At 39.1% G+C, this 27,701-nt stretch overlaps 1 protein-coding gene across 1 annotated transcript in view; it reads right to left on the bottom strand.

Annotated features, from left to right (window-relative positions):
* Positions 1-27,701, bottom strand: part of ATP13A5 (ATPase 13A5) — a 102,621-nt gene that overhangs the window by 8,510 nt on the left and 66,410 nt on the right. The window contains exons 20-27 of the mRNA XM_004038219.5: positions 27,049-27,174; positions 25,871-25,950; positions 22,555-22,597; positions 20,788-20,897; positions 18,063-18,159; positions 15,982-16,054; positions 6,733-6,907; positions 1,736-1,938 (exon numbers count right to left, since the gene is read on the bottom strand). Coding sequence (XP_004038267.5) covers positions 1,736-1,938; positions 6,733-6,907; positions 15,982-16,054; positions 18,063-18,159; positions 20,788-20,897; positions 22,555-22,597; positions 25,871-25,950; positions 27,049-27,174 — 907 coding nt within the window. The remainder of the gene's footprint in view (positions 1-1,735; positions 1,939-6,732; positions 6,908-15,981; positions 16,055-18,062; positions 18,160-20,787; positions 20,898-22,554; positions 22,598-25,870; positions 25,951-27,048; positions 27,175-27,701) is intronic.

Raw genomic sequence — 27,701 nt, forward strand, 5'->3', positions numbered from 1 at the left:
TCAATAGTCAATAAAAGCTGCTAGAAAAACCGGTTAACTAGTTGGAGCAACTTGTTTTAATCCCTACCTCAAACTATACACCAAAATTAACATTCGATTTTAAAAGCACTTTGAAACTAATTGTGATAATCTATCCTATTTCATAATTAGAAAAAACTTCCTGTGCATAAAGACAATGGAAAAAAGATCACAAAAAATAAATAGCTCATACAAATAAATGAGAAACAGCAATCCAACAGAAAAAAATAAGTTTAAAAATGTAAACACACAATTCACAGAAGAAGAAATTGCTAATGACATGAAAATACGTTTCTCCTCACTGGTGATCAAAGAAATGCAAACTAAAACCAAATAAGACACTGTTTTCTAAAATCTTATCAGACCAGCACAAATTTTGTTTTTTAACTAGTACTTCATGTTGGATATAATATTAAGAAGCACACCCTCTCCAAAACAACTGATAGAAGTGAAAATCAGTACAAACTTTCCAGAAAGCAACTTTAAATTGTGTATTCCAGGCTTTGACATTTTCACACTATTTTACCAGTTAACTGAATTTTCTTATCCTAAGGAAATAAAAGGCTAAATCAAAGTAATTTACACAAGTATACTTTTATAGCATTATTTATCATACTGAAGCCAATTGCATGATAGACAGGGTGACCATCTTTATCATGCAATAACTGGATAGGTATCATGTATCTAGTTTGCCTTGACATTCTCTGTTTAAACCTGGCATAATTATTAATAGTGTCTCACTTCACTCCTAAAGAGTGTCCCAGTCTGATCAATAATGATGGGGCATATTCTCTGGCTTCTTTGGCCTGAGGATTATTATTATTATTATTTTTTTTTTTTTGAGACAGAGTCTTGCTCTGTTGCCCAGGCTGGAGTGTAGTGGTGTGATCCTGGCTCACTGCAGTCTCGACCTCCCAGGCTCAAGCAATCCTCTCACCTCAGCCTCCCCAAGTAGCTGAGACTATAGGCAAGAGCCACCATGCCCAGCTAATTTGTAAAAGTGTTTTTTTAGAGACAAGGTCTCAACTGTGTTGCCCAGGCTAGTCTCAAACTCCTGAACTCAAGCGATCCTTCCACCTCAGCCTCCCAAAGTGCTGGGATTACAGGAGTGAGCCACCACTCCCAGCCTTAGCTGGGAGGATCTTAATTGTAGCTTTGAAGAGTTTTTTAAAAACTCTACTTAAATTAATACACAGGGAAAGTAAGTAAGATTTTTTGAGCCCCTATTATAAGTGCCAGACCCTTTACATAAATTGTGCTAGGCCCATTCCATAAAATGCTTTGTTTAGTCCTTCCCTCAGGACTTAACAAATTAAGGATACTCCCTCCCATTCTGCCGATGAGGAAATAAGGTCATAGAATGGTTAAAGTAACTTGCCCAATGTTATAAGGCTAAAGAGGTCAATTTGCATTTGAATTGGTTAGAAAGCCTTTAATAAAATATCTTCACATGCATGCATGTGTTTAAAATGATTCTTGATGACTCACAGTAGGACAAGACTCATGTGACAGTTAAATAATGTCTGTGCTTATCTGCAAACAAGCAGATTTTCTGCACGTGGGCTCTACCAACTATGACCACTGCATTCAACAACAATTTTAGAGTCATGCAATTGTTTCTTCCTCAGCCCATCATTTCACCAGTGAGGTACAACTCTAGGGTGAGAAAGGGAATGGGAAAATATTCAGAAAGAAAAATTAAACTTTATATACTTACAGTTTGTATAGATGGGCTTTCGAAATGGCTTTCCCTTAGAAAAGATGAATGCTACTGTGATATAGTTGATGGTGGTGATGGGCCACAGTGTGGTGGTCTCAAAACTTAAAATTGAACCAGGAATCGGAGTTGCATTTCCAGTCCAGTTTCTTTCCAAACTCACATTTGTTGAAAAATTACTTTGGTTGGCCAGAAAACACTCACTACAAAAGAATCACCAGTGTTTATGAAACATTTTATTCCATTTTTGTCCATTAGGTGAAAAAAAAAATAGTTTAATCACTACCATGGGATTTTAGCTTTCAAACTATGTCAGCCAGTAACTACCAAGACATACTTTGTTCACCTCTTGCTATGACAAAGCAGAAATAAAAGGAAGTCAAGATTGTTCTTTGTCTGGCACTCCGTTTAGAACAAGTGATCTACCTTGAAAGGGCCTGGATGACAATATTTTATGAATTCCTATCAATTCAAAGAGTAAATAGACCATGTCAATTAAACTGTGTGTGTGTGGTTTTCTCTTTCGTGGACTAAACAAGACTCCTGAGTTTTGAGTTTGAGTCTGCCACTCCTATTTACTTCCCTCAGATAGCTAAAGGATCTTCCTGAAACTCTGAACATGACAGTCTGCTGCTTATAAGGGGTCTACGGCTCTATTTTGCTGATAAATTAAGCTCAAACTTCTCCAACTGGCCTATGAGATCTTTGCATCCTTGTCTCAATCTACCTTTTCAGTCTTACCTTTTGCCACTCCTCCCATGCTCTATACACTCCAAACATATAGGATTATTCCCTGTTCCCCACGTATCAATTTGCATACCTGTTGGGTTGCATGTGCTATTGCCTTTAACTGCGATATAACATCCGTCCTTCAAACACCTCTGCATCTGAAATGACTTTACTTTTGCTGGCAAGTGGTACTAGTGCCCACAGAAGTAAAGACATTTAAAAAAATGTTATCTCAGTTAAAGGCAATATAACACATGTAAATAAAGAATTGCAAAACAATTACTTTAGCAAGCTCATTGTTTTGCAATTCTTTATTTACATAATTTTATTTTACATCTTTGGGATGTGAGTTCCTAGAATATGGGATTTTTTTGTGGTTTTGTTTTTTGGTTTTAATCAGATTTACAATAAATTTTTGGCACCTAGCAAAGTGAGGTCACATAATATTTACTCAAAAAATATTTATCCAAGATATGAGCTTTCCCAGTCCTGATTGATCTGTTTCCAATGTTCTTTTTTTTCAATAATTAAACCTACAAGTTAGTTTCCACCAGCTTTCTTGTTCAGCTTGAAACTTTTAAACCACTATTACAACTGTTTATAAATAAGATTCATTTTCTAATGTGAACTCAAATGCAAGACTTAATACTTATTATCCTGAGCTCCCTGTAGTCTAGAAATGCTTTTTGCACATACAGGCACACTTTGCTTTATTATGTTTCACTTTATTTTGCTTCCCAGATATTGCATTTTTCTACAAATTGAATGTTTGTGGCAGCCTTGTGTCTAGCAAGTCTATTGGCACCATTTTTTAATAGTATGTGCTCACGTCGTCTCTGTGTCACATTTTGGTAATTCTTGCAATGTTTTAAACTTTTCGAAATAATTACTACCTCTATTATTGTGATCTGTGATCAGTGATCTTTGGCGTTTCTATCATAATTGTTTTGAGATGCCACGAACTGTGCTTTTATAAGAATGCAAATTTAATCAATAAATATTGTCTGTGTCTGACTGCTTCACTGACTGGCTGTTTCTGCATCTCTCTTCCTCTCCTGGGGCCTCCCTATTCCTTGAGAGACAATAATATTGAAATCTGTTCAATTAATAACCCCACAGTGGCCTCTAAGTGTTCAAGTGAAAGGAAGAGTCACGTGTCTCTCTCTTTAAATAAAAAACTAGAAATGGGTAAGCTTAGTGAGGAAGGCATGTCAAAATCCAAGACAGGCCAAAAGCTAGGCCTCTTGCACCAGTTAGCCAAGCTGTGAATGCAAAGTAGGAGTTCTTGAAGAAAAAAGTGTTATTCCAGTGAACACATGAACGATAAGGAAGTAAAATGGTCTTATTGCTGATAGGAAGAAAATTTTAGTGGTCTGGGTAGTGGATCAAACCAGTCACAACATTCCTTTAAGCCAAAGTCTAATCCAGAGCAAGGCCCTAACTCCCTCCAATTCTTTGAAGGCTGAAAGAGGTGAGGAAGCTGCAGAGGAAAAGTTTGAAACTAGCAAGAGGTTGGTTCCTAAGCCTGAGAGAAAGAAGGTGTCTCCATATGTAAAAGTACAAGGTGAAACAGCAAGTCTTGATGTAGCAGCTGCAGCAAGTGGTCCAGAAGATTTAACTAAGACAATTAATGAAGGTGTCTACACTAAACAGCTCTCAGTGGAAATGAAACAGCCTCTTCTATTGGAAGATGTCTTCTAGGACTTTAATAACTAGAGATAAGTCAATAACTGGATTCAAGGCTCCAAAGGAGAGGCTATCTCTCTTATTAGGGGCTAACGCAGCTGGTGACTTTAAGTTGATGCCAATGCTCATTTGCTCTTCTGAAAATCCTAGGGCCTTTAAGGATTATGCTAACTCTACTTTGCCTGTGCTCTAGAAATGGAACAACAAAGCATGGATGACAGCACGTCTGTTTACAGCATGGTTTACTGAATATTTCAAGCCCACTGTTCAGACCTACTGCTCAGAAAAAAAGGATTCCTTTCAAAATATTACTGTTTATTGACAGTGCCCCTGGTCACCCTTCAAGAGCACTGATGGAGATGTATAAGGAAATTAATGTTTTCGTGCCTGCTAATACACATCTATTCTGTAGCCTATGGATCAAAGAGTAATTTCAAATTTCAAGTCTTATTTTTTAAGAAATACACTTTTTAAGACTATAGCTGCCATAGAGAGTGATTCATTTATTGGATCTGGGCAAAGAAAATTGAAAACCTTCTGGAAAGAATTCACCATTCTAGATGTCATTAATAACATTCATGATTCATGGGAGAAGGTAAAAACATCAACATTAACGGAAGTTTGGAAGAAGTTGATTCAACCCTCTTGGATGACTTTTTGGGGTTCAAGACTTAGGTGGAGGATGTAACTGTAGATATGGTGGAAATAGCAAGAGAACTGGAATTAGAAGTGGAGCCTGAAGATGTGACTGAATTGCTGCAATCTCATGATAAAATTTGAATGGATGAAGAGTTGCTTCATATGGATGAGCACAGAAAGTGGTTTCTTGAGATGGAATCTGCTCCTGGTGAAGATGTTGTAAACATTGTTGAAATGAAAACAAAGGATTTAGAATATTATATAAACTTACTTGACAAAGCATCAGCAGGGTTTGCGAGAATTCACTTCAAATTTGAAAGTACTGAGATGGGATAAAATGCTATTAAACAGCCTCACTTGCTACAGAGAAATATCTCATGAAAGGAAGAGTCAATCAATGAGGCAAACTTCATCGTTGTCTTATTTTAAGAAATTGTCACAGCTGTACCCCAACCTTCAACAACCACTACCTTGATCAGTCAGCAGCCGCTCAGCTTGAGGTAAAGGCTCTCTACCAGCAAAAAGATTATGACTTGCTGAAGGCTCAGATGATCATTAGAATTTTTTAGCAATAAATTATTTTGAAATTAAGGCATGTACTTTTTTAGACATAATGCTATTGCACACTTGATAGACTACAGTATAGTGTAAACATAACTTTTATATGGACTGGGAACCCAAAACTTCATGTGACTTGCTTTATTGCAATATTCACTTTATTGGGGTAGACTGGAGCCAAACCCACAATATCTCTGACGTAGGCCTGTAGTAGATGTTCCATAGTCACAAAGCATTTTTACAAAAAGAGGAACAGACAGACTAGATGGCCTGAATTATAGAGTTTACAACCAGAGTATCTAGTCCAATATACTTACATTAAGGTAATAAAATTGAGGGCTAGTATGGCACATCTAGTTAGTGATAGAGTCAGGAATTCTTAGAATTCCTGATTTCCTATCCATCCTCCTTTGGCTACAACATATTGTCTTCTAGGTTCAGTCAAAACTTGAGTTCTCTGAGTATATGCACTTCAATTTTGGAAAAAATCTAGTGTTGAAACAGAATGAGATTCTATATTCCTAGTTATACTTAAATTGCCAAATTTTTTATCTAAATGACAATCTGATCATTTGCTAGTTTTCAATCTGTTTTACTGATTTCTGGTGCTCTGTGGAGTGAGGGGCAGTTTGCACATTTGCTATTTCAAAGAGAGCAGCTCTTTTCCTGCCTTTTCTTTTATCAGCAGAAAGACTTTGTCAGCAAAATAAAGCTTGAGCCATTGGCGCTATAGCCTACCACAAAAACATTAAAGCCCAGGGAGGTAAAGAGACTTGTCCTGATTCTAGTGTTCCAATTCAATCAGAACAAGGATACCATCAATTCACATTTTAACTTTAACATTCATTTGGGAAAAAACAAAATAAACAAATCTCTCTCATATGTCTATATCAGTGGCCTGCAAACTACAGCCCACAGGCCAAATCTGATTCATCACCTGATTTTGTAGATAATGTTTTATTAGAATACAGCCACACCCACTTGTTTACCTATTGTCTAAGGCTGCTTTTGTGCTGCAACAGTGGAGTTGACTAGCTGCAACTGAGGCCATGTAGTGCACAAAGCCTATTTACTATCCGGCCCTCTAAGAAATGTTTGCCAACCCCTGGTCTATAAAATATACAGAATACCAGGGAATTAATATATTCATTCAGCCAACCAGTTGTTAGATCTATACATTAACAACCAGTGTGACAGATCTCTTCCCACCCACTCCACCCCAGTAGTCCATGGATTAACTGTGTTCTGTCCCATCATTTGAGTTTTGCAGCGACACAATTTTATTAATTAAAAGTTTTAGGATATATGTTCAAGCCAAGTTATGCAATGTCATTGGATATTTATTAAATTACCTTTCGAAAGCAGCACTAAGAAAATGAACTTACCTGTATTGGTAGACCTCACAATACCAAGGCTGCTGCTTCACATAGAGAAATGCACTGATCTGCACAATGCAGGAGAAACAGGAATTCAAAAATATTGAAAGCAGTAAAGGGGGAGAAAGGAGCTGTCCTGCCGGTCTATATGGAGCCAGCTTTGGGTAGGCATGAGTTGAACTCACTGAAAGACAAATACATTTTTTTCCTATTACAATCTTATCATTGAGAATAAAAGGTTGAGACTGAGATGCATATTATCTTGAGTCTGGCATTGGGATTCAGACTAAGCAAACACGAAAAGAAGATTTACACCTAGGTAAGCACATTGCCTGGTGGCACATCCAGTTCCACCAGCCTTTGTCTCTTCCATGCTCTGTCTTCACCTTCAGAAATAAAAAAGTGGGTTAGGAAGTTATGTAATTAATATATTTACCATATCGCATGGTGCAAATATTTTCTCCATAACCAGACTGACCAGAAATTGTGTGTAAAAGAGGGAAATGGCCTTGCTCGTGGGATAAGCAATACTAATATTATGTCTCAGTGATGACAGGAAAGTGGAGAGTTAGAATGAGGAGAATAAGGAGGAATATAGCTAGATTCATCTTCATATGCTGGATAATTAAAAAAAAAACACTCACTCTATTATTCATTCAGCCAACTTTCTCTGAGCATGTCAATGAGCCAGGCACTGTGATAGATGCTAGAGATGCGTTAAGTATCTCTCCGGATACACAGGTGAATGGGGGACTGCTGATGTATGTTACATTAAGAAAAAGAACTCATTAAAAATATTGCTTCTAGATGAGAGTGTTAAACTATATTGTATTTTTTATTTCAGGGCTTTTTTTAAATTTAAAGTGTTTGGAAATGGGCAGAAATGAAAAAGAACAACTATTTTAAAAAGACGACTACATCCTTAGTAGCTACATATATGAACATGCTGATGAAAATGAAATGTATTTGCTTCTCAATGCAGAGCAGGAAGGAAGCATGAGGAGGACAGGAATTTGAATTTAAAGACTGATATTGTAGTCATGTTTCAGTTCCTGTCTTCATACCTGTCACCTCTTCCCTTCTCACAGCTTATCACTGGTTTGTTTGATGTAAGGGAAGAAGTGGGGTGTGCATATTTAAGTTTGTATTTATGAGTGTACAGGTAGAGTAGTGGTAAATGAGTGTCCAATGTGGGATGATAAAACTCTACAGTAGGTCTTTGCTTTGTTCAATATGTGTTCTGGGGTAATCATGTAAACTCCTTGGTCCTTCATTTTCTCACATATAAAATGTGTTGGAATGCCTAAATGGTACCCAAAGGCCCTTTCAACTCTTTTATTCTAAAGCTCTAAGTCTTTACCTATACCAGATCAATCAATGTTTTCCTGGCAGGGTGCTGGGCTGGAGTCTGTGGGGTATGCAGAGATGAGAAGGACATTCCACCTGCCTTCAAAGAGTTTGAAGTCCATGAAAGACACAGACAGATTGTGTAATAAAGAAGCTGGCTGGCTTTTCCTGGGATGTGTCCTCTAAATCTTTGAAATGCCCTGAGTGATAGGAGTATTTTTCTTATGCACGGTGGGCCTTGAGAGTTTATGCTAACAAGATGACTCGTGGTGGGAATGAGGAGCGTTTGTGTTAAGATGACTCAGGAAGGGTCCTGCCAACGCCCAAAAGACCATCTGTGATTAGAGGGTTGGAACTTTGATCCACAAGATATCAGCCTGACCTCCAGATAGGGGAGTGGGGTTAGAGACGAAGTTTGACCTCACAGCCAATGATTCAATCAATCATGTCTACATAATGAAACCCTAATAAAAACTCCAGACACTGAAGCTCAGTTGAGCTTCCCTGGTTGGTAGTACTCTGCATATTGTCACCCATCGATGTGCCAAGAGGGTGAGGTATCCTGACTTCACAGGGAAAGGACAATGGAAGTGTCTGTCTTGTTTGAGACCCCTAATAGACCTTACCCTAGGTGTCTCTTCCTTTGGCTGGTTCTGATTTATGTCTTTTTGCTATAATAAAACTGCAATCATAAGTATAACACTTTCCTGAGTTCTGTAAATTGTAGCAAATTGTTGAACCCAAGGGAGTAATGGGAACTCCTAAGTTTGTAGCCAACTAATCAGAAGTTCAGGTGGTGTCGAGAGCCCCACACCTGTGGCTGGTGTCTGAAGTGAGGGCATTCTTGTGGAGGCTTTACCCTTAATCTGTAAAGTTTGGCCTAATTCTGGGTGATTGGTGTCAGAAGCCATTGCTTGGGTCCACGAAGAAGGGGTACACAGTGTGGACTGTGATCAGGGCTCAGGAGAAGTGCAAGGAAATTGTGCTTTCAGGTCACAGAAGGCAGAGGCTTTAGTGCTTGGAGTTCTCTCTGTATTCCAGTATCCAAAGCAGAATGTAGCTATAAATTCATAAAGAGGCTGCAGGTAGTGGAGAGAGTAAAATTGCTTCTCTGTGCATCTGGCTTCTACCTCTTTGGTCTTCTCTCTCATGCTCATTGTAGTTTCTTGCCTTTCTTTTACACAGTAACTGTGGTAGACTGAATTTCTGGCTTCAGAGTGGTGGGGTGTACTTTGTCATCCCTTAATTTTGGGCTTCCCTGTGTGACTTTCTCTGGCCAAAGAGATGTTAGCATAGACTTCAAGCATGCTTGCACAGCTGGGCTTGCCCTATGGCTCTGCTTTCTGTGACTCACAATGAGAAAATACCAAATCTATCTGTTCAACCTGGCCTCAGAATGAAAAATGTGGAGTAGACCTGAATCAAATCCAAAAGTGTTAACCAAGATCAACTGATCTACATACTAGAGCGGACTGGCTCAGCTGAGCTGACCTAGATCAGCTAAATGACAATCAACTTACAAACCCGTGAATGGGGAGAATAATTGCCTGATGGTATAAATGCTGAGTTTTGGGGGTGGGTTGTTACGCAGCATTATTGAGGCAATACCTAATGCATACAGGGTTCTTATGCAGAATATTCTGACTTTTTCCATGTCAGAGACTCTTACTACTTCTGACAGAGAATCTGTATATCTGATTATAAATAAAATAATTTTATAGCTACCATTGTAGGACATCTGTTAGGTTCCAGAGGCTCTAATAAGTGTTTATAAACATGATTTTTATTTCCTTGAAAGCAAAGTAGGTAAATTTTACAGGTGAAGAAACTGAGGCTCAGAAAAGTAGTTTCCTTTGCTTAAAGACCCACAGTTAGTGAGTGACAGCATGGCACTGGAAACCTCAGTATTTCTGATTGTGAAGCCCTATGTTCTCCGCTCTACAGCATATTGCAGTATGATGCATCTCAAAAATTAAAAGAACAAAATGGCAAGCCGTGCAATACAAGCTTGGATAGCAGTACTATTTATGAGGATCCCCCCAAAAAACTTTTCTGCATTATCTGGGTTTCCTTAAAATGATGATGATATATGCTATCAGATTGCATTCAGAGGAATACTAACTTCTGAAGTGTTATATGGTATTCAAAATTAATCATTCTCCCTTCTGAGTTCCCACAACACATTACTCACATTGCTGCTATAGTGCAGGGTGTCTTGCATTAAATCTGGTTGTTTACATCTGCACTCAGCAGACTGTGAGCTCCCTGAAGGAAGAAATCCTGTCTCATTCCACATTCTGTTTCTTACTAAACCCAGCACAGGATCTATTGCATGGGAAGACTTCACAGTTTCAAATTCTATTCTTATAATTTTTAATTATTTGGCATCATTTGGCTATCTCGTAGTTGTGTTTCTCCTAAGTAGTTGGTTTACTTTTTATTCCAAACACTGAAGATCATATAAGACAAATTTCAGGAGGTTCATGAACCCACCTAAACTACATGCAGAATTTCAAATGGGTGTCATGAGATTTCTAAGATGAAATGGTTTGTATTTTCCATCAGATTATTTAAGGGGACCAAGACCCAGAAAAGATTAGGAGTCATTGAAACACAGATGGGGTGTATGAGATGCACTTCTACAATGGGTGAGTCCCTCCTGCACCTCCTTCTCTGGATACTGCCTTCTCCTAGGGGCTGGAATGGCTGGCCTAAATGGATCTGAATTTCATCATCCCACTTTCATTCAGAGAAATGAGGGGCCTAGAGGTGGGCGTCTAACCCACGTCAGGTCGATAAATTTTCTCTTCAAAATATTTGCAAATACAACAATGAGAGGCTGAGCTCATTAGCTATAAGAAAACAAACATAAAGGCTGAAAAGCCCCAGTCCTAGTGTCATTTTATGAGGTCAGCTGTAGGGTGAATAAATGGAAGACAGATGGAAACAGTAAGAATGGAAAGAAGAAGAGACACAAGGTGGCCACCTGGAAATAAAGAAAGTGACCTCCATTTTTATCCTTTAGTGTTCTAGTCCTCCTCAGATCCAGGTGCTTCCAAGTTCCTGTTCTTAGATTTTTTTGAGAATTATGTTCTTAAACAAACCCTCTCTCTATTTTCTTGATCTAGTTTGAGGAGTTCTTGTTGAAGAGGACAGAGATGTGGCAAAACAAGCTCCTTAAAAATGCCGCTACACAAAATAGAGTCAAATTGGACTTCCAGACAAGCATTGCCTGATCAACATCCCTCCTCACTTCATCTTATTTTTCTTTTAGATTTTCTCTGTAATGTATTATATTTTGTCTCCGTACGTTGCCTTAAAACCTTGTGGGAACAAGGCAGGGTGTGTATAGATAAATAAGTAAATAAATTAAATATGTGATGGTATTGTCTCTTCCCAGAACCAAGTCAGAGTTAAGGCCAAAAGCCTTAACCTGGAAACCTGGAAATGTAAGAAGCTGTAATGGGAATACAGATACTCTTTGATTTACAATGGGGTTACATTCTGATAAGCCCATTGTAAATTGAAAACATTTTTCAGTTGAAAATACATTTATACTGTACACCTAACCTACCGAATACCATAGTTTAGCCTAGCCTAGCTCAAACATGCTCACAACGCTTAAGTAGGCTACAATTGAACAAAATCATCTAGCAACACAGTACAATGTAAAGTATCTGTTGTTTAACCTCATGATTGCTTGGCTGGCTGAGAGCTGCAGCGTGCTGCCACTGCCCAGCATCCTAAGAGAGTATCATGCCACTTTCTTCTGAATGTGCATCACTTTCGCACCATTGTAAAGTCAAAAACCATAAGTCAAACCATCATAAATCGGGGACATCTGTAATTTTACATTGATCATCAATTGTTGATGACTCCTAAGCGCTGCAGATAAACGTCCACAGTTCTCAGACCAGCAGTCAAGATTCTCTGCGATTTGACCCAATTCACTTTTTCAATTTTTCAATAAAAGATTTCACATACGCTGCAGTGTGGTCACATTAAAAGCTCATACCCCATATTTATCAGCTTTCTCTTGCTCATGCTGCTTCCTTCTACTTGAAATGCTCTTCTTTTAGCAAAAGATATTTGAAACTTATCCGTCCTTCCTATTTTGATGTGAATGCTACTTCTTTCATGCATCCATGCCTAGTATCTTTCTCCTTTCTCCACTGCTATCTCCTCCTTAACCCCAGATTATCGGAAGCCATCTCTTCTTTCTCTGAACTCCCAAAGCATCTGCTGTTTTCTGCTACTCACTACTTTCAACTTGCATCTTATTTGTTCATGTATGTGAATCCCCCACTGAACTCTGAACTTGAACAATCAGCCTTCTCATGCCTCAGGAACCTACGTGGCTAATATACAGTGAGAGATGAACACTTGTATAAGGGAATGTTGAATGGTGCTTCTCTTGTCTAGAGAATTGTGCCGAGCCTTATATGTGAGGACAGCGAATTGCAAGTGCCAATTTATTGTGAAGAGAGATTATCGCCATATCTCCATAGTATCTAGCAAGAGAGATCCATATTGGTTATTTAACTATAAGCATGTCTGTTCCTGCCTCATTCGCTGCATGCTGTCTGTACAAGAGAAAACTTATGGAGATTATCAAGCAATTCTTTAAAGGCAATTGTTAGGAGCAATGTAAACTGTGGTTTTCTTCTCAGCATCACCACAACCCCATGAGGGGAAGTCATAAGAGCCACTGTTAGAGAGACTGGAAGTGGTTTTAAGAGAGGATATTGGCCTTGCTCACTCCCCTTCATGGTAATAGCAGAGGGAAAGGGCAGGCAGCAGCGAGAGCAAGCTATTTACTGTCTGGTTGGTTAAGTAGAAGCCATGGAAATTAGCCAGGCTAGAGCTAGCTATCCTGGAAGGAGTTTATCCATGTGGCAGCCTGCTGGGGTTGGAGGGCCCAGTAGTAGAAAAGGGCTTCATGGTATGTACCACTAGGAGGCAGCTGCAGAAAGGAATCCTGAGAAGTCAGAGGGAGAGAGCACCACTATGTCAGGGTGTGGTCTAGTCCATACCTATCCACAGGGAAGCTCTGATGAATTCACCAATGAACCCCGTGCCTATTGCCTAAATGTGGGTGGTTGCCATGTTTGAGGGCATTTGACAGGATATTTTTGTGTAAGGTGTAAGGAAGGGGTCCAGTTTCAATTTTCTGCATATGGCTAGCCAGTTCTCCCAGCACCACTTATTAAATAGGGAATCCTTTCCCCGTTGCTTGTTTTTGTCAGGTTTGTCAGAGATCAGATGGTTGTACATGTGCGGTCTTATTTCTGAGTTCTCTATTCTGTTCCACTGGTCTCTGTGTCTGTTTTTGTATCAGTACCATGCTGTTTTGGTTACTGTTGCTTTGTAGTATAGTTTGAAGTCAGGTAGCATGATGCCTCCAGCTTTGTTCTTTTTGCTTAGGATTGTCTTGGCTATTCGTGCTCTTTTTTTTTTTTGTTTCATATGAATTTTAAAATAGTTTCTTCTAATTCTGTGAAGAATATTAATGGTAGTTTAATGGGAATAGTAGTGAATCTATAAATTACTTTGGGCAGTATGGTCATTTTCATGATATTGATTCTTCCTATCCATGAGCATGGAGTGTTTTTCCATTTGTTCCTCAGCAAACTAATGCAAGAACAGAAAACCAAGCACTGCATATTCTCACTTATAAGTGGAGCTGAACAGTGGGAACACATGGACACATGGTGGGAGACAAAACATGCTGGGGCCTGTTGGGAAGGGCAAGGAGGAAGGAGAGCATCAGGAAGAATAGCTAATGGATGCTGGGCTTAATACCTAGGTGATGGGTTGATCTGTGCAGCAAACCACTATGGCACATGTTTACCTATGTGACAAACCTGCACATCCTGCACATGTACCCTGGAACTTAAAATTTGCAGCAGAAAAAAAAAGAACATAAAAATAATAAAAATAAGTCCTTTCCTCTTGTTGCTCTTCTTCCCCAGAAACAGGGGTGGAGAGTAGGTGACTCAAGGGAAGTGAAGAAGAGACCATGGCCTTCTCGTCTACTGCTTGCCCCAAGCCCATAGTTCAGGCTTAATGTAAGGGAAGAAAAGCTTTGAATTGGATGAAAATGTGAAGTAATAATTATAATACCTGGACTTTTCATGTCTAAGGATAAGATCATCTTAATACCTAGACTTGACCAGGAAATGACCAGCCTGTGGGATGAGTAAGTTTGCAGAGACGGGAAAACAATAGGATGTTTGCAGGTAGAGGGTAAAAAACAAACTAACAAACATAGCTGGTTTCTGCCTCTACTCTCTCCTTCACCAATCTCCCTGAGTTTAGCCCATTTACTAGCTACAGTTTGCTGAGTAATAATTAAAGTGCCGTCATTCTGATAGAATGTTATGCTTCTGGTCTATTGTCACCCTTCTGAGGTTTTTTTTCTCCTAGTGGTAATAACGGTCCCACTGTGAGTCATCCCAGCACTCCCATAGAGCCCATTCTGAGATGCGAGACTGAGTTTCCCAGGGCTACCAACTGGCATGAGGCTCAACAGGCTATTGCTGTGGGAAAGATTTAAGCAGCCCCATTACCACATAACTAATATCATGGAATTAAGTGTGCAAAAGCTCCAAATAACTTGCTCAGTGTCATATAGCAAGTTGGATGCAAGACTAGAACTAGGAAGATGATCCATGTTTTTGGATTTCTAATGACACTGGTCTACCTGTACACATTCTAATGCTCTTCAAGTGCTCAGAGAGCTAGTCAGTCTTCTCAAAAGAGGAAAAGGAGGAGATATGATTCACGTTGTAATGAGTGCTCAGTGTGTCCTGTGCTGTGATGCACACTTTACCAGCATCATTGTATCTGATCCTCACAATTCTATGAGGACAGTTAGCCAGAGGTCACGAAAACAGGCCACAATAGCCATGGCCTTCACCTCCATGCTGCTGCCTGAAAGCTTGGTTCTTGAAACCTCTTGGTGTTTTTTTTCTCTTTTTAGCATCATTCACAAATAAATCATGCAAATTGCTTAAAATATCCAGTGCTGTAGAAGCAATTTCATTGATTCAAAATTATTCAGTCATATGAATATTAATAACATGTAGAAAAATATTTTAATGAACTATGAATAGACATTTCAACCCTAAGAATCAAAATTGATGTTTTAGTGCTTATAGCTCTGACACTGATAAATTCAGTCATTGGGTTGATACATAAAACATATCAGTTTTATGTACTAAGATGCTACATGAAATTCTCAAGGTTATTAATATCCTACATTGCCTGATGTTTTATCTGTTATTTTTCATAACATGCCTATTGTTGAGCAAGGAAAAAGAGATGACAATGCCATTCTTTTTCCTTGCTCTCTGGTGAGGCAGTCACCTTTATCACTTATTAAGAGTTAGCATCAAGCCCTGAGTTCCTTGATAGGAAATACTTTATCAGTGTCATCTCAAAGGAAGGACATGAGCAATAGCTGCTGTTGGAAGCCACACCTTGCTTTTGGAGAATTCTACTAAAATAAAATGTTAGCATTTGTTCTCATACATCAAAGACCTAGAAAAAATCTGGTTTCATGTCAATGTGAAGCATAGCTGAATAATGGAAAGTGACCTTTGGGTTTTAAAAAATTCCCTTTCTAGATTTTGTATTCATTTTTCTATGTACAAGACATAAAACTACAAAGAACTTGGACTACGTTGACAATTTTTTGTGACTAAGACCTATTTGTTGTCAGAATGTTTTAATGCCAAGTCTCAGGATTTCAACTCTCAACTTACTCCCAATATCACTTTTAAAAAATTGTAAATAATGAGGTTTTAGAAATAAGGGTGCCTCTTTCTCAAAAGTTCCTTTTTGTGTGACTGTTTCCAGAATTTCATAGATAAATAAAAACAATACAGTTTTCTTTGCTAAAGAGCTTACTTGTTAAACAGACCATCAAAGTAATGGCTACATCTTGCATGAGATACTGGTAATTTCCAAAGAGTTGTAGTTGCTGAAAAAGAAACAAAAGCAAATATAAATGTGGCATCTGCCATCATAGCCTTTTTATTATTCCCTACACTCTTTTTAAGTCGTTAGGAGGCAGCTGTTACTTTTTTCCCCTCTTCAGGAAGAAAATGACTAACCTAAAATTATTACCATCTCATTTTATAGAATGAGGCCAGACGACTATTTTCCCTGCATTTAACCTACTTCATATTAGCGACAAAAGTCAGTTATTTGAGAACCACCCTCCTGTTGGGTGCATTAATTACCTGACAGCTGTAGTCTCAGCCTAGGCAGTTGAATTCTCAAAATAAGATATTAAAGCCTGAATGTTCCCTTAGAAATGTTATACTTAAAATTTGAAGTGAAGGCGCAATTCATTCAATAGGCATTGCTCTCCATCCTCACCCATGGTATGAGTTTACAGCATAGGTCTCTTGGAGTCCATTCACTTTCACAAACTGAACAAAGGCTCCTACCCTAAGTAAGTCCATTGCAGAATTCAGTCTGGTACATCTGCCTTTTTAAGGTTTGTGTAGACAGAACTTCTTTCAAGTTCACATTATAGAGTTGAAGTATTTAGATATGAAAGTCAAATCATTACTCTCCAGGAAGTTGCCTTGCAATATCTCTTGCAGCCAGGTCTGTTTATCTGTTTCATATCTGTCGACTAAGCGCTAAACTATAAACTGGTTCTGAGCACATTACAGACCAGACTTATGCACATGGAAAGTATTGCTGGCTTCTCAGAGAGTGAATCCAAGTCCCAGAAGGTACCAGGTTAAGGTTCTTCTGCGACACTCTTATTTAGGTCTAGACCACTAGAATGAATGGCTGCAGAGTGGACTATGGTTTCTACCTCCATCCGTGGAGGCTTTGGAAAATGAATTTCTGCTTTCACATGTTTGAAAGGCTGCCATTGGTTCCTCAGTGTCCCTGTCAACCTCCAGTTCTTCCTCTGTCTTCTTTACTTTTCTTTCTCATATCCTTTCCTCTTCTTTTCACCTGAGAGTGGTAAAATTATATATTCAGAATGAGATGGAGCAGGAAGAAATTTCCAACCGCAGCTTTAGTTTTTCTTCTAGGAGAAGCTTTCATGGAACTATGGAGGGCTCTGAAAAATCAGCTTCCCAGAAGCAGATTTTGGCCAAAGGCAAGACCTAATTTGTTCTTTTGGATGAAGAACTTGAATCCAGGTTTTCTGACTCCCAGTCCAGTTCTTGTTTCTTCCCACCAGGCTGCCTTTGAACCCTCTGTGTGTGATTCTTGCAAGCAATAGCCCACTGGATGGTATAATCTTGTGGCCCTCTTATTCACTTCTCAAACCTCCCAGGAAAGCAATAGAATAATCCCTCCTGAAGTGTTCCTTGAGCCTGTTGGATCATTTTACTGTAGTACAAGCTATGATTGGACTAATGAAGATTATTTTTAGCCTATACATAGTTCTTCTGTACAGCTAATTAATTTTTAAATGGCTATTTTCATCATTTAATTTTGAGTCTTTTTTAGTTTCAAAGAATTTCCGATTCTTTACTAATGATATCCCTGACTGTATAAATTCTAGGTACCTTCAGGAATAAGGGTCCATTGTGAAAGGTCTTTAGCATTCTAGTCCTTCAAAAGCAAATTCAACAGCTTCTCTTCCTTTTTATCTCTTCTTAGTCTTCCGTTGAAAATATTCCACAATTGGAGACTCATCCATTTCCTGCTGAATTATACTTAGGCTGCTTTGAAGCTCTCTTCATACTCCAAAAGAAGAAACAGGGGTTTGGAGAGGTGAAGAGTCTCAAGTTATCAAGAGAAAAACAACACACTAGAAAACTCATCTACATGTACTTATTTCTAGTTCCACATTTCATGCACAGTTACACCAGGTTCCTGAGTTTGCAGACACCTATTTTGAGAAATGTCATTTGTTTATAAAACATTAAATCTTGTATAGGAGCTACACCCTGAATAATAAATTAGGGACATAAATGCAATTAGAACTGAGACAAAATGATTTTGGTTCATACCCAATAGAGCAGTAATGCACTGATAAACTGGATTATGCCGTACATGGTCAAGTATTTAAATACTCCAAAGGATGAAACCAGAGCAGCTCGGCCTTCTCTGTTTAAAAACAAATAAAAATAAAAATTGGTTATGTATGGTAGATGTCTCCCAACTTCTTTTATATTTAAAACGAGTTATATTTTTAGTAGCCTGTTGACATAAATTCACTTAATCATGAATTCATCCTCCTATTTATTTAACCACTCATTCATTCATTCTCTCCTTCAATCATTACCTTACTCATCGGTTCATTTACTCACTTTTATTTAGGGCTTATGAAGTACCAGCATTATGCTAAGAGTCATAGAGGATATAAAATGAATCAGGCACACTCCTCATTTTCAACAAGCTTTCAGTGAAGTGAGAAGATTACTGTGTGTATTATAAACACAATACAACATTATGATAAGGTGCAAAATGTCAAGCATTGACTTGCTTGTGACTCATTACATCTTAACAATACATGCTTCCTGGGAATTGCATTGTGTGTGCTTTAGAGGTCCTTGGAGACATAAAGCTAAAGGATAGGTGCTTTGACATTTTAGGAAGTGTGAATGTGACTCTAATATTTGAGATGAAATGGGTAAGGATGGCTTTGATATTGCGGGAAGACCCCAGGGTAATAATCTGAGTGGGCCATAAAGATCAAGAGATCAAGATGACAGTAAAAAATGCAGCTTAAAAAGTAGATATTTCTCCTTTAAAAAAATTCGGTCTTAGCTATTAATGCAGTAACAGGTTTTCCGAATGGTGGATTATGACAGGTTAAAAGAAAAAAACGTGAGGTAGCAGCGTGTGATGCGAGAGTGGGACCTCAGCAAACCAGCTCTCCTTCAGCCTCCTCTGCTCAGGGCAGAAGCAATCCACATGGGACGTGACCCACATCCACTTCATTTATATGTGTGTGTGTATATAAATATATATATACACACACACATATTTATATATACATTCATATATATGTATATATGTATTTATGTAAATATATGTAACGTGTTACACATATACATACACATAGACACACACACACACACACATAATTTTTGCTGGAATGTAAATTCTCCGGGGGCAAGACTCTCTCATTCTTTACATTTCCAAGCACACTTGTAAAGAGCTCCATGAGTTGTATTGACAATGGAAAGCATAAAATAAGGCGAGGGTTCTGAGCACTATCATCGTGTAGTCACCATGACGCAAACCAAGGTTAAGACACTAGAGATAGTAACCAAAGGGCTTAGAGATACTCTGCAAACTAAATCAGTAAAACATAACGCTTGTTTGGTTATGGGTGAAGAAGAGGAAGGAGTTAAACGCACTCTAAGCGTCTGAACCTCAGTGGCAGACTCCAAGGAGGACACTGTTCTTAGAAGCAAGGAAAGTGGGAGTTGGGAAGCGAGCTGCTTTGGAGGCAGGGGAAGTGATCATGTTTGAGGGTGTGAAAGGACACACGTGCAGACACCCAGTGTTCAGGGTGTTGTGTAAAGCTGTCTTGCTGATATGCAGCCAACCAGGGATGTGGAATTTTAGACCTGCTACCTTTAGGTCAGTGATTCCTGCCAGTGACCTGTTTATTCTGATGCACCAAAGGACATGCTGGGGAACTTCATGGCTGTCTTTTTTGTATGAATCTCAAAATCTGGTGATGGCTTTCAGATCACTGCCCATGAAAATGCCCAGAAATTATCCGTAAGTGCTATAGGAAACAATAGATAAATCAGATTTATGAATAAAACATAAAACTGGGTGTTTTGTTCTTAACTACATTTAAAATATAAGTAGACATGAGATCAGAAATGAGAGTGGAGTGGAGGGGAGGGAAGCATGCTGTGAAAATAAACGTCTCTTAATGGCTTCCTGTATTAGTCCATTTTCACACTGCCATAAAGATCACTACCTGAGACAGGGTAATTTGTAAACAAAAGAGGTTTAATTGACTTACAATTCCACATGGCTGGGGAAGCCTCAGGAAACTTACAATGATGGCGAAGGTGAAGGAGAAGTGGGCACCTTCTTCACAAGACAAGAGAGAGGAAGCACGCAGGGGAAACTGCCACTTTAAAATTCATCACATCTCGTGAGAACTCCCTCACTATCATGAGAACAGCATCGGGGAAACTGCCCCCATGATCCAGTCACATCCCACCAGGCAACAGGTTGGGAACCACATTTCCAGATGAGATTTGGGTGGGAACACAAAGTCAAACCATATCACTTCCCCTTCCCTGACACTGTCAATCAACTTTTTATGTAAAAGATATTGGATATTTACTAATTTGCATTTTGGAGACATGTAATAGTATTTAGGGAAGCTATCTAATGAAGTATTTCCTTTCTGCTTCCTCATCCATTCAAAATTTCTGAGAGAAATGTTACAGGAAGCATCCAACATACCAAATAGAGGAGAGAAAAAGTAAGAAATACAATTAGTTTTAAAACATCAAGTCAAGCTTTCAACTGTTTACATGATACCCACCTATCCTTTAAGGCTCAGCAAAAGTCACTTTTCTGTGGCTTTTACCAGCACTCTTGAGTAACACTAATGGCCCCCTTCATTGGTTCTCCAATAGCACTTCACCCATTCCTCTGTTGCAGCATTTATCACTTTAGCTTGTAGTTGAATTCTGTCTGCAGAGCCAGACAATGGGCCCATTGATTGTAGGGCTGGAAGAGGAAAAAATGACTTACCTGATGAGATGAGGCACACACTGGATGTTGGTTGTTTTAGAGGTAAAAGGGGATGCCACAGATGCTTCCTGCTCTGATAATGAAATGCCTGCATGAGCCACTTTCAAAGCCTGGAATGATAAGCCCATGTCTCACCCATGACTTTTCAGGTTAGGCTTTACCTCTTAAAACACCAAGAGGTTGTTCTTCACATCATAAAGGTATAACACTGTACTGTTTCATCTTTGGGTCTCTGTTTATGCTGTCCCTCCACCTGGAGTGCCCTCTCTCCCCTGATCCACAAAGTCATTAACTAAACAATGACCCAGAGGTAGAAAAGTGGTGTGTGTACATGCATGCGTGTGTGCATGTGGGCATGTGCATACAAGGGCCCTGCCTGTGGGGATTATAGATGTGAAAAGGAGATGGAAGCCCTCATTCAAAAAGTCAATTAAAAAGATGACAGAATTTGGATGGACGTTGGTTGGGGACCTTCACCATTTCAGTTCTTGTACCTGGTGGGAATCTTCATGAACAAAGGTGAAAGAATTCCTAGGCCGATCCTATAAGAATTGTGTGGGCATAAAATGAATTTTTATATATCTGTAGTTCCACAGAACTACAGGGTACCTGGCGCCATGAGTACATACTAGATTCAGGTTTAATAAATAATAGGACATTTTCTTCTTCCTCTTTGATCTCTAGTTCGTATCTCTATTATATACTTTAGGACCATCTACTTTATGTTAGGGTTAGTTTTATTCATGATTCTTTCTTCATCAGACAATGAACTCTTTAGGAGGCAGAGACTATGTCCCTTTTTGCATTTGATTTTTTTGTTTTATTCTAAACGCCACATAATTAATGTGAGAGGATACGTATTCTAGATTTGAAAGAACAGACTAAAAATTAGCTTTTTCTCATGAAACACAAAGCAAAAAACATCTCTAGCTATAAAAATTTCTAGCTATAAACATAGTTTTCACAGAAATTTGGAAATAATATTTAAGAGAGAAATAAAACAAATACCAAGATCTTAAATCTCTAATAAGCTTTGGAAATACAAAGAAATCTTCCTCACTTCTTGTGCCATAAATCAGCTACTGAAATATTTCCTTAAGTACATAATCTTGAAGGGAGACTATTTGTTTCCTTCATGTCTTTAAAACTCAGAATATAAAACATTCACTGCCCTTCTACTGCATATGAAAAATAATTTGCTGATAATCATTTTATTTAGCTTTTTCTATAGCATAAAATAACTAAATAGTTTGGTCTAGGATTTTACTGAGTGAAAGAGTTCTGGGTGAAGCAAACTTAAAAACTAACCAGAGAATGAAAGTTTGGCAGGAATAAATATAATTTACATATAATTCAAAACTTTAATCATCAGTTTCAAAGTTTGTTTCATTGAGTCTTTATCAGTTGTGTGACCTTGGGAGGGGGGAAGAAATCACCTCCCTGAGAAATCATTTCATTACTGATAACAGGAAAGATTTAAAGCAGATAGACTTGTAAAGTTCCATCTTTGGAACCTGAAATATGGGAGTCTAAGTAGCCTTCCTTTGTGTTTATTATTCTAGGAGTTTCCAGAAAGCATCGGAAGTGTCTCATCTCCCTTTACTCCCCTCCGCTTCCAACCCACACTCAGGTAGAGGTGGATATAAACAGCAAAATAATCAAATGGTTGCTGGTGGAAGGATGAAGAGACAAACCCCAGGAGAGCCTGAGGTCCTCCAGAGGGATATTAGTGAGCGGCTTGTCTGAGCAAAAGCCATTTCTACTCACCCCACAGTCGTTAGCTCCATCTCCACACATGCCCACATAATAACTGCGGGAGACAGGAGAAGAAGGATTAGTAGGTAAGAAAAATGAACAGCTCACTTGAATATTTTCCATCATAACTAAGTCACATGTGATTTGTGTGTATGTGTGTGTCCCCTGAACACACCTGGAATCAGGCTGAAGAAAAATGGTTTGGAGAGACATATTCCCAGAGGGAAAAGGCCGTTGCATGATTTAAGTTGTTTCAATCAATCACATTGAAATGGTAGCGATATAACCAAGGACATCGGCAAAACAGTGATTGCACACTTTAAAAGAAGTCCTGCTTGATGATACGCACCAAGGCCAAGCTTAAGAGTATGCAGTCATGAGCAGAGCACTTCCCACACAACCTAATGCAGAGATCATAACCCAATCCAGCTGCATTTTAGTCACTGACTGTTGCTGAGCATTTACAGCTCAAATACCAGGATGAGAAATTTCAAAAACAGTTTAACAGATATAACTAGAGACATATATTCATATTTTTGATGCATGTCAGGGTGAAAATAAGATATGTTTTCCATCTATATCAGTTTGGTGTGCAAGCACAATACAAATAGAAGAGTAAAAATTAACACGGCTGCCAAAGAAAAGGAGTTTCAGATGTAAGACGCTGCCTGCCTTCTATTATAAGTTATACATTATAAGTATTGATAAATGACAATATTCTTAAAGACTTAGCTGCATTTTTCTAAAAACAGAGTTATGAAATCAATAAGGAGAAAAAATAAAGTTTTGTTAGAATTTCGTTATTATTAGTTAATGCATAAGAAACAACCACTTTTATAGGTCAAAAACAGTTAATTAAATGTGGCCAGGCATGGTGGCTCACACCTGTAATCCCAGCACTTTGGGAGGCTGAGGCAGGCGGATCTTGAGGTCAGGAGTTCGAGACCAGCCTAGCCAACACAGTGAAACCCCATCTCTACTAAAGATAGAAAAAATTAGCTGGGCATGGTGGTGCGCTCCTGTAATCCCAGCTACTTGGGAGGCTGAGGCAGGGGGATTGCTTGAACCTTGGAAGCGGAGGCTGCAGTGAGCCGATATTGCACTGCTGCACTCCAGCCTGGGCAACAAAGCGAGAATCTGTCTCAAAAACAAAAAAAAGTCAAATGTAGGCACACCCCTATGGTTCAATCCGATACTGGGTTGTGTAGACGAAAATAATCATGCTATATATGTTCATGTCATGACTACCCACAATTGTTGAAAAATGGCTCCTTCTTTCAGGCTTAAAGCACATATTTAGTCTCTATATCACATCAAGAATCTTATCATCTTCTAGTATTCCCTGAATTCAGAAAGAGAATGCAGACAGCCTTATGCACATTGCCCATGACAAAGGCATGAGGAGGAAGATTGGGATGTTGAGAAGACAGCTCATTCTGGGACAGTGTGTGTCTTCCTGAATTCATTTTTTAAGGGGAATATGGCTTTTCAAAGTTAGGCATTTTAGTTGGCAAAATTTCTCAGGCATTTGAAAAAGGTAAAATTACTTTCTTCAGCAATATCATGTAATGATCATGTGAATGAAATAGTCATTTAGTCACTGGTTACTTACCCAGCCTCAGGCATTCTGGAAGTTAATAGGCAGTTTGTAAGACTTCCCTATGAATGCTTGGGTAACAAAATCTAACAGTAAAAGGGTGTCTCCTGATTTCACCAACAACTCACCAGCCATCATCTAAAGATTCACTACCCTATGTTCCTTTTCACTTCCTAGACTCTGCAGCCCCAAACTGTTACATTCCCAGCAGCCAGTAGGTAGATCTGGTCTCAAGAAGTACCATTTCACTATAATGTAACTTGGTCATCTTTATTTTTGAAGGGGGTAATAAAGGACTTTCTCTTGACTTTCCCTACTGGGGCCAGATAAAGGGAAAATGCTATTTCACCTCTTGCTAAGAAGACCAGAAATTATTCACATATCTTCTAATGGACCAACCTAAAATAATTCCAGGGTATAACTCACCTACTTCCCCATTTTTCTGCTTCTAAGCTATACAACCTGCCCCACTATTTCTGCTACATCCAAGCACGGGAGGGTTCTCTAAGATATATGCCTTATGGACCACAGAACAAATGCTCTCTGGAATAGGCAACTTCTAAATGGCCCTCAGTGATCCCCAGCTCCTGGCATCCACGCCCTGTGTAATCCACTCCCCTGGACGTGGGCTGGATCTAGTGGCTTGCTCCTAAGGAAGGGAATACAGCAAGGGTGATGAGACCTGGTATATAAAAAATAGCAACATCCGTCTTGTGTGCTCTGTCTCTGGTTCTTCTTGCTTGCTTGCTCTTTTAGAAGTCAACTGTCGCACTGTGAGCTTCCTTATGAAATGGCCCCTGTCACAAGGAACTGAGGTTGGCTTCTGTCCACTAGCCCGTGAAAAACTGAGGTTCAGTCCAACTGCTCATGAGGCACTGAGCATTCAACAACATGTGAGTGAGGCTGGTGAGAGATTTTTTCCCCACTCAAGCCAGTGCTTGAAATTTTTTTTTTAATCCCCTTTTTTTAACTTTTATTTTAGGTTTGGAGAACATGTGCAGATTTGTTATACGAGGGAACTCATGTCACGGAGGTTTGTTTTACAGATTATTTCATCACCCAGGAATTAAGCCCAGTACCCAGTAGTTATTTTTTCTGCTCCTCTCCCTCCTCCCACCCTCTGCTCTCAAGTAGACCCCAATATCTGTGTTTTTCTTCTTTGTGTCCATGTGTTCTCATCATTTAGCTTCCACTTATAAGTGAGAACACAGTATTTGATTTTCTGTTCCTGCATTAGTTTGCTAAGGATAATAGCCTCCATCTCCATCTGTGTTCCTGCAGAAGTCATAATCTCATTCTTTTTTATGACTGCACTGTATTCCATGGTGTGTATGTACCACATTTTCTTTGTCCAATCTGTCATTGCTGGGCATTTAGGTTGATTCTATGTCTTTGCTATTGTGAATAGTGCTGCAGTGAACAGTCACATGCATGTGTCTTTATGGTAGAATGATTTATATTCCTCTAGGTATATACCCAGCATTGGGGTTGCTGGTTCAAATGGTAGTTCTGTTTTAGCTCTTTGAGGAATTGTCATACTGCTTTCTACAATGGCTGAACTAATTTACACTCCCACCAGTAGTGTATAAGTGTTCCCTTTTCTCTGCAATCTTGCCAACATTTGTTATTTTTGACTTTTTAATAATAGCCATTCTGACTCACACCTGAATTATTGACCCATAGGTAGCAAGAGTTAATGAGCACACTCTTCTGTCATGCCATGACACCTACTTTAATTTCTGAAATTCTTCAATAAGGCTTGATTTCTGCCCAGGAGACATTCTTGCAAAAACTGTTCCGTTCACCAGAATCTAAAAAGAAAAAACAACCATTGCAATATGATTGGGAAGAAGAAAACTTTTAAAAATAAAAGAACAGCCCTGAAAAATCACTCCTGGTTACTAATTTAATACAGCATTGGATGGTATGTCATTAGACCAATACCAGGAAGGGAAATAAGGAGATTTAACACTTTAATATTGAAATTTCACTTAAAGTCCTCCATCACAACTCCATTACTTTTTTCCCAGACTATTTTTGCAAGATGGGGTGACCACTAATCAATAATACTACAGTAACTAAGAAGCAGAAGAGCATATGGAATAAAAATGCTTGAGGAAACACAGTTCTTTCCTGATAGACACCATCTCCATAATCATAGCATAGACAGAGGAAAGGCTGGAAGCTGAGAAACAAGGCTCTATTCTCAGCTGTGCCAGCTAGCTGTGCACACCTTAGACAAGCAGATTAACCTCTCTGAGTCTCAGCTTTCCCTGAACTGAACTAAGAGCTTTCTAGAAGCCTTTGGGGTCTAGATTCTGTGGACTTTGACTGCTAGGGTGACAGAATTTTCATGACACTGCTAACAGATAGTTGCTGCCCTCCCCTTGTGCTCCATTAATCTCCCGCACATTGACAGTGCAACCCTGCATGGCACTATTTTAAAACAGGACACACAGAGGACAAGATAACAAATGACTCTGAAAATAAACCATGGGGCCTTTGTTTCCTCTTGCTGCAATTTAAGAATCCAGGCAAGAAGGGGAATAGAGCTTAGCCTGACATGAGCTGGTCGGTTTCAGAGAGAAGCTGGCCCTCAAAACAAGCACCGTGTATGGAACTCTGCCGTTCTCCTGGGTGGGGAGGGAAAGAAGGAGGAAGGCTGAACTGGCCACAGGGGTGAGAGAAGGTACCAGAACTCAAACTCTGAACGGGAGGCCGTGGGTCTGCCTGGGACCGAGAAGGCATAAAAAGGGCCAGAAAACTTTTTCAGGAGCAGTACTCCTTTGGGGGTGTTTATTCTCTAACTGTGAGGCAACCTCAGTGATCATTGTTTTCAATACTCTCCTCCTCCTTTCGCCTCGCTGATTTGAGGAGCAAAACAAAACACTTCTTTCTTCAGTACTTACTTTTGGAAGCAAGCTGTTGAAATGCTGAAATATCACTTGGTATGATTTCCCACTCATTGCAAAATGGTAACAGCTTCCTCTTTCCCCACGAGGGGTTGAACTGTTTCCAGTGTGCATGTAGGTTTCCTAAAATCAAAAGGGCATCATTTCTACATTGACTCCTAAGGAGTGTCTCTGCTTTCCTATGCGTTATTGAAGGAGGAGTTTTCATGTTGCCTAACAGTGTGAAGGTCAGCAACAAAATAATGTGTAATTTGCCTACAGCAGTTCTACCCATAGGAAAAAACACTCAAAACATCCCCCCCAAGATTATGTAAACATATGATACTTGGACAGTATGGTACTCTGGATCCCGTCTTGGGAGATAATATGTATGATTTCTTCAGTCTACTGAAGAAATCCAACCATTCTTAGGTCCCAAATAGTTATTACAAGAATAGGAAAATTCTTCCCTCTTCTTTGTTCTCCTCCTCATGCAACCTTATATTTTCTAAGATCTCTACCATTCACTTATTCCAAAATCACCCTCATTGTCTTCACTGTAAAGTAGGCACTCTTTCTTCAGTGCCTAACTCCTTTTAGGCCCCAGCCTCTGGCCTTTGTTATGACCCCACCTCAACAGGTAACTCTTTCTATCATGGTTCTCAGATTCT

The sequence above is a fragment of the Gorilla gorilla genome, chromosome 2 (assembly GCF_029281585.2).
Source record: "Gorilla gorilla gorilla isolate KB3781 chromosome 2, NHGRI_mGorGor1-v2.1_pri, whole genome shotgun sequence".
Taxonomy (NCBI): domain Eukaryota; kingdom Metazoa; phylum Chordata; class Mammalia; order Primates; family Hominidae; genus Gorilla; species Gorilla gorilla.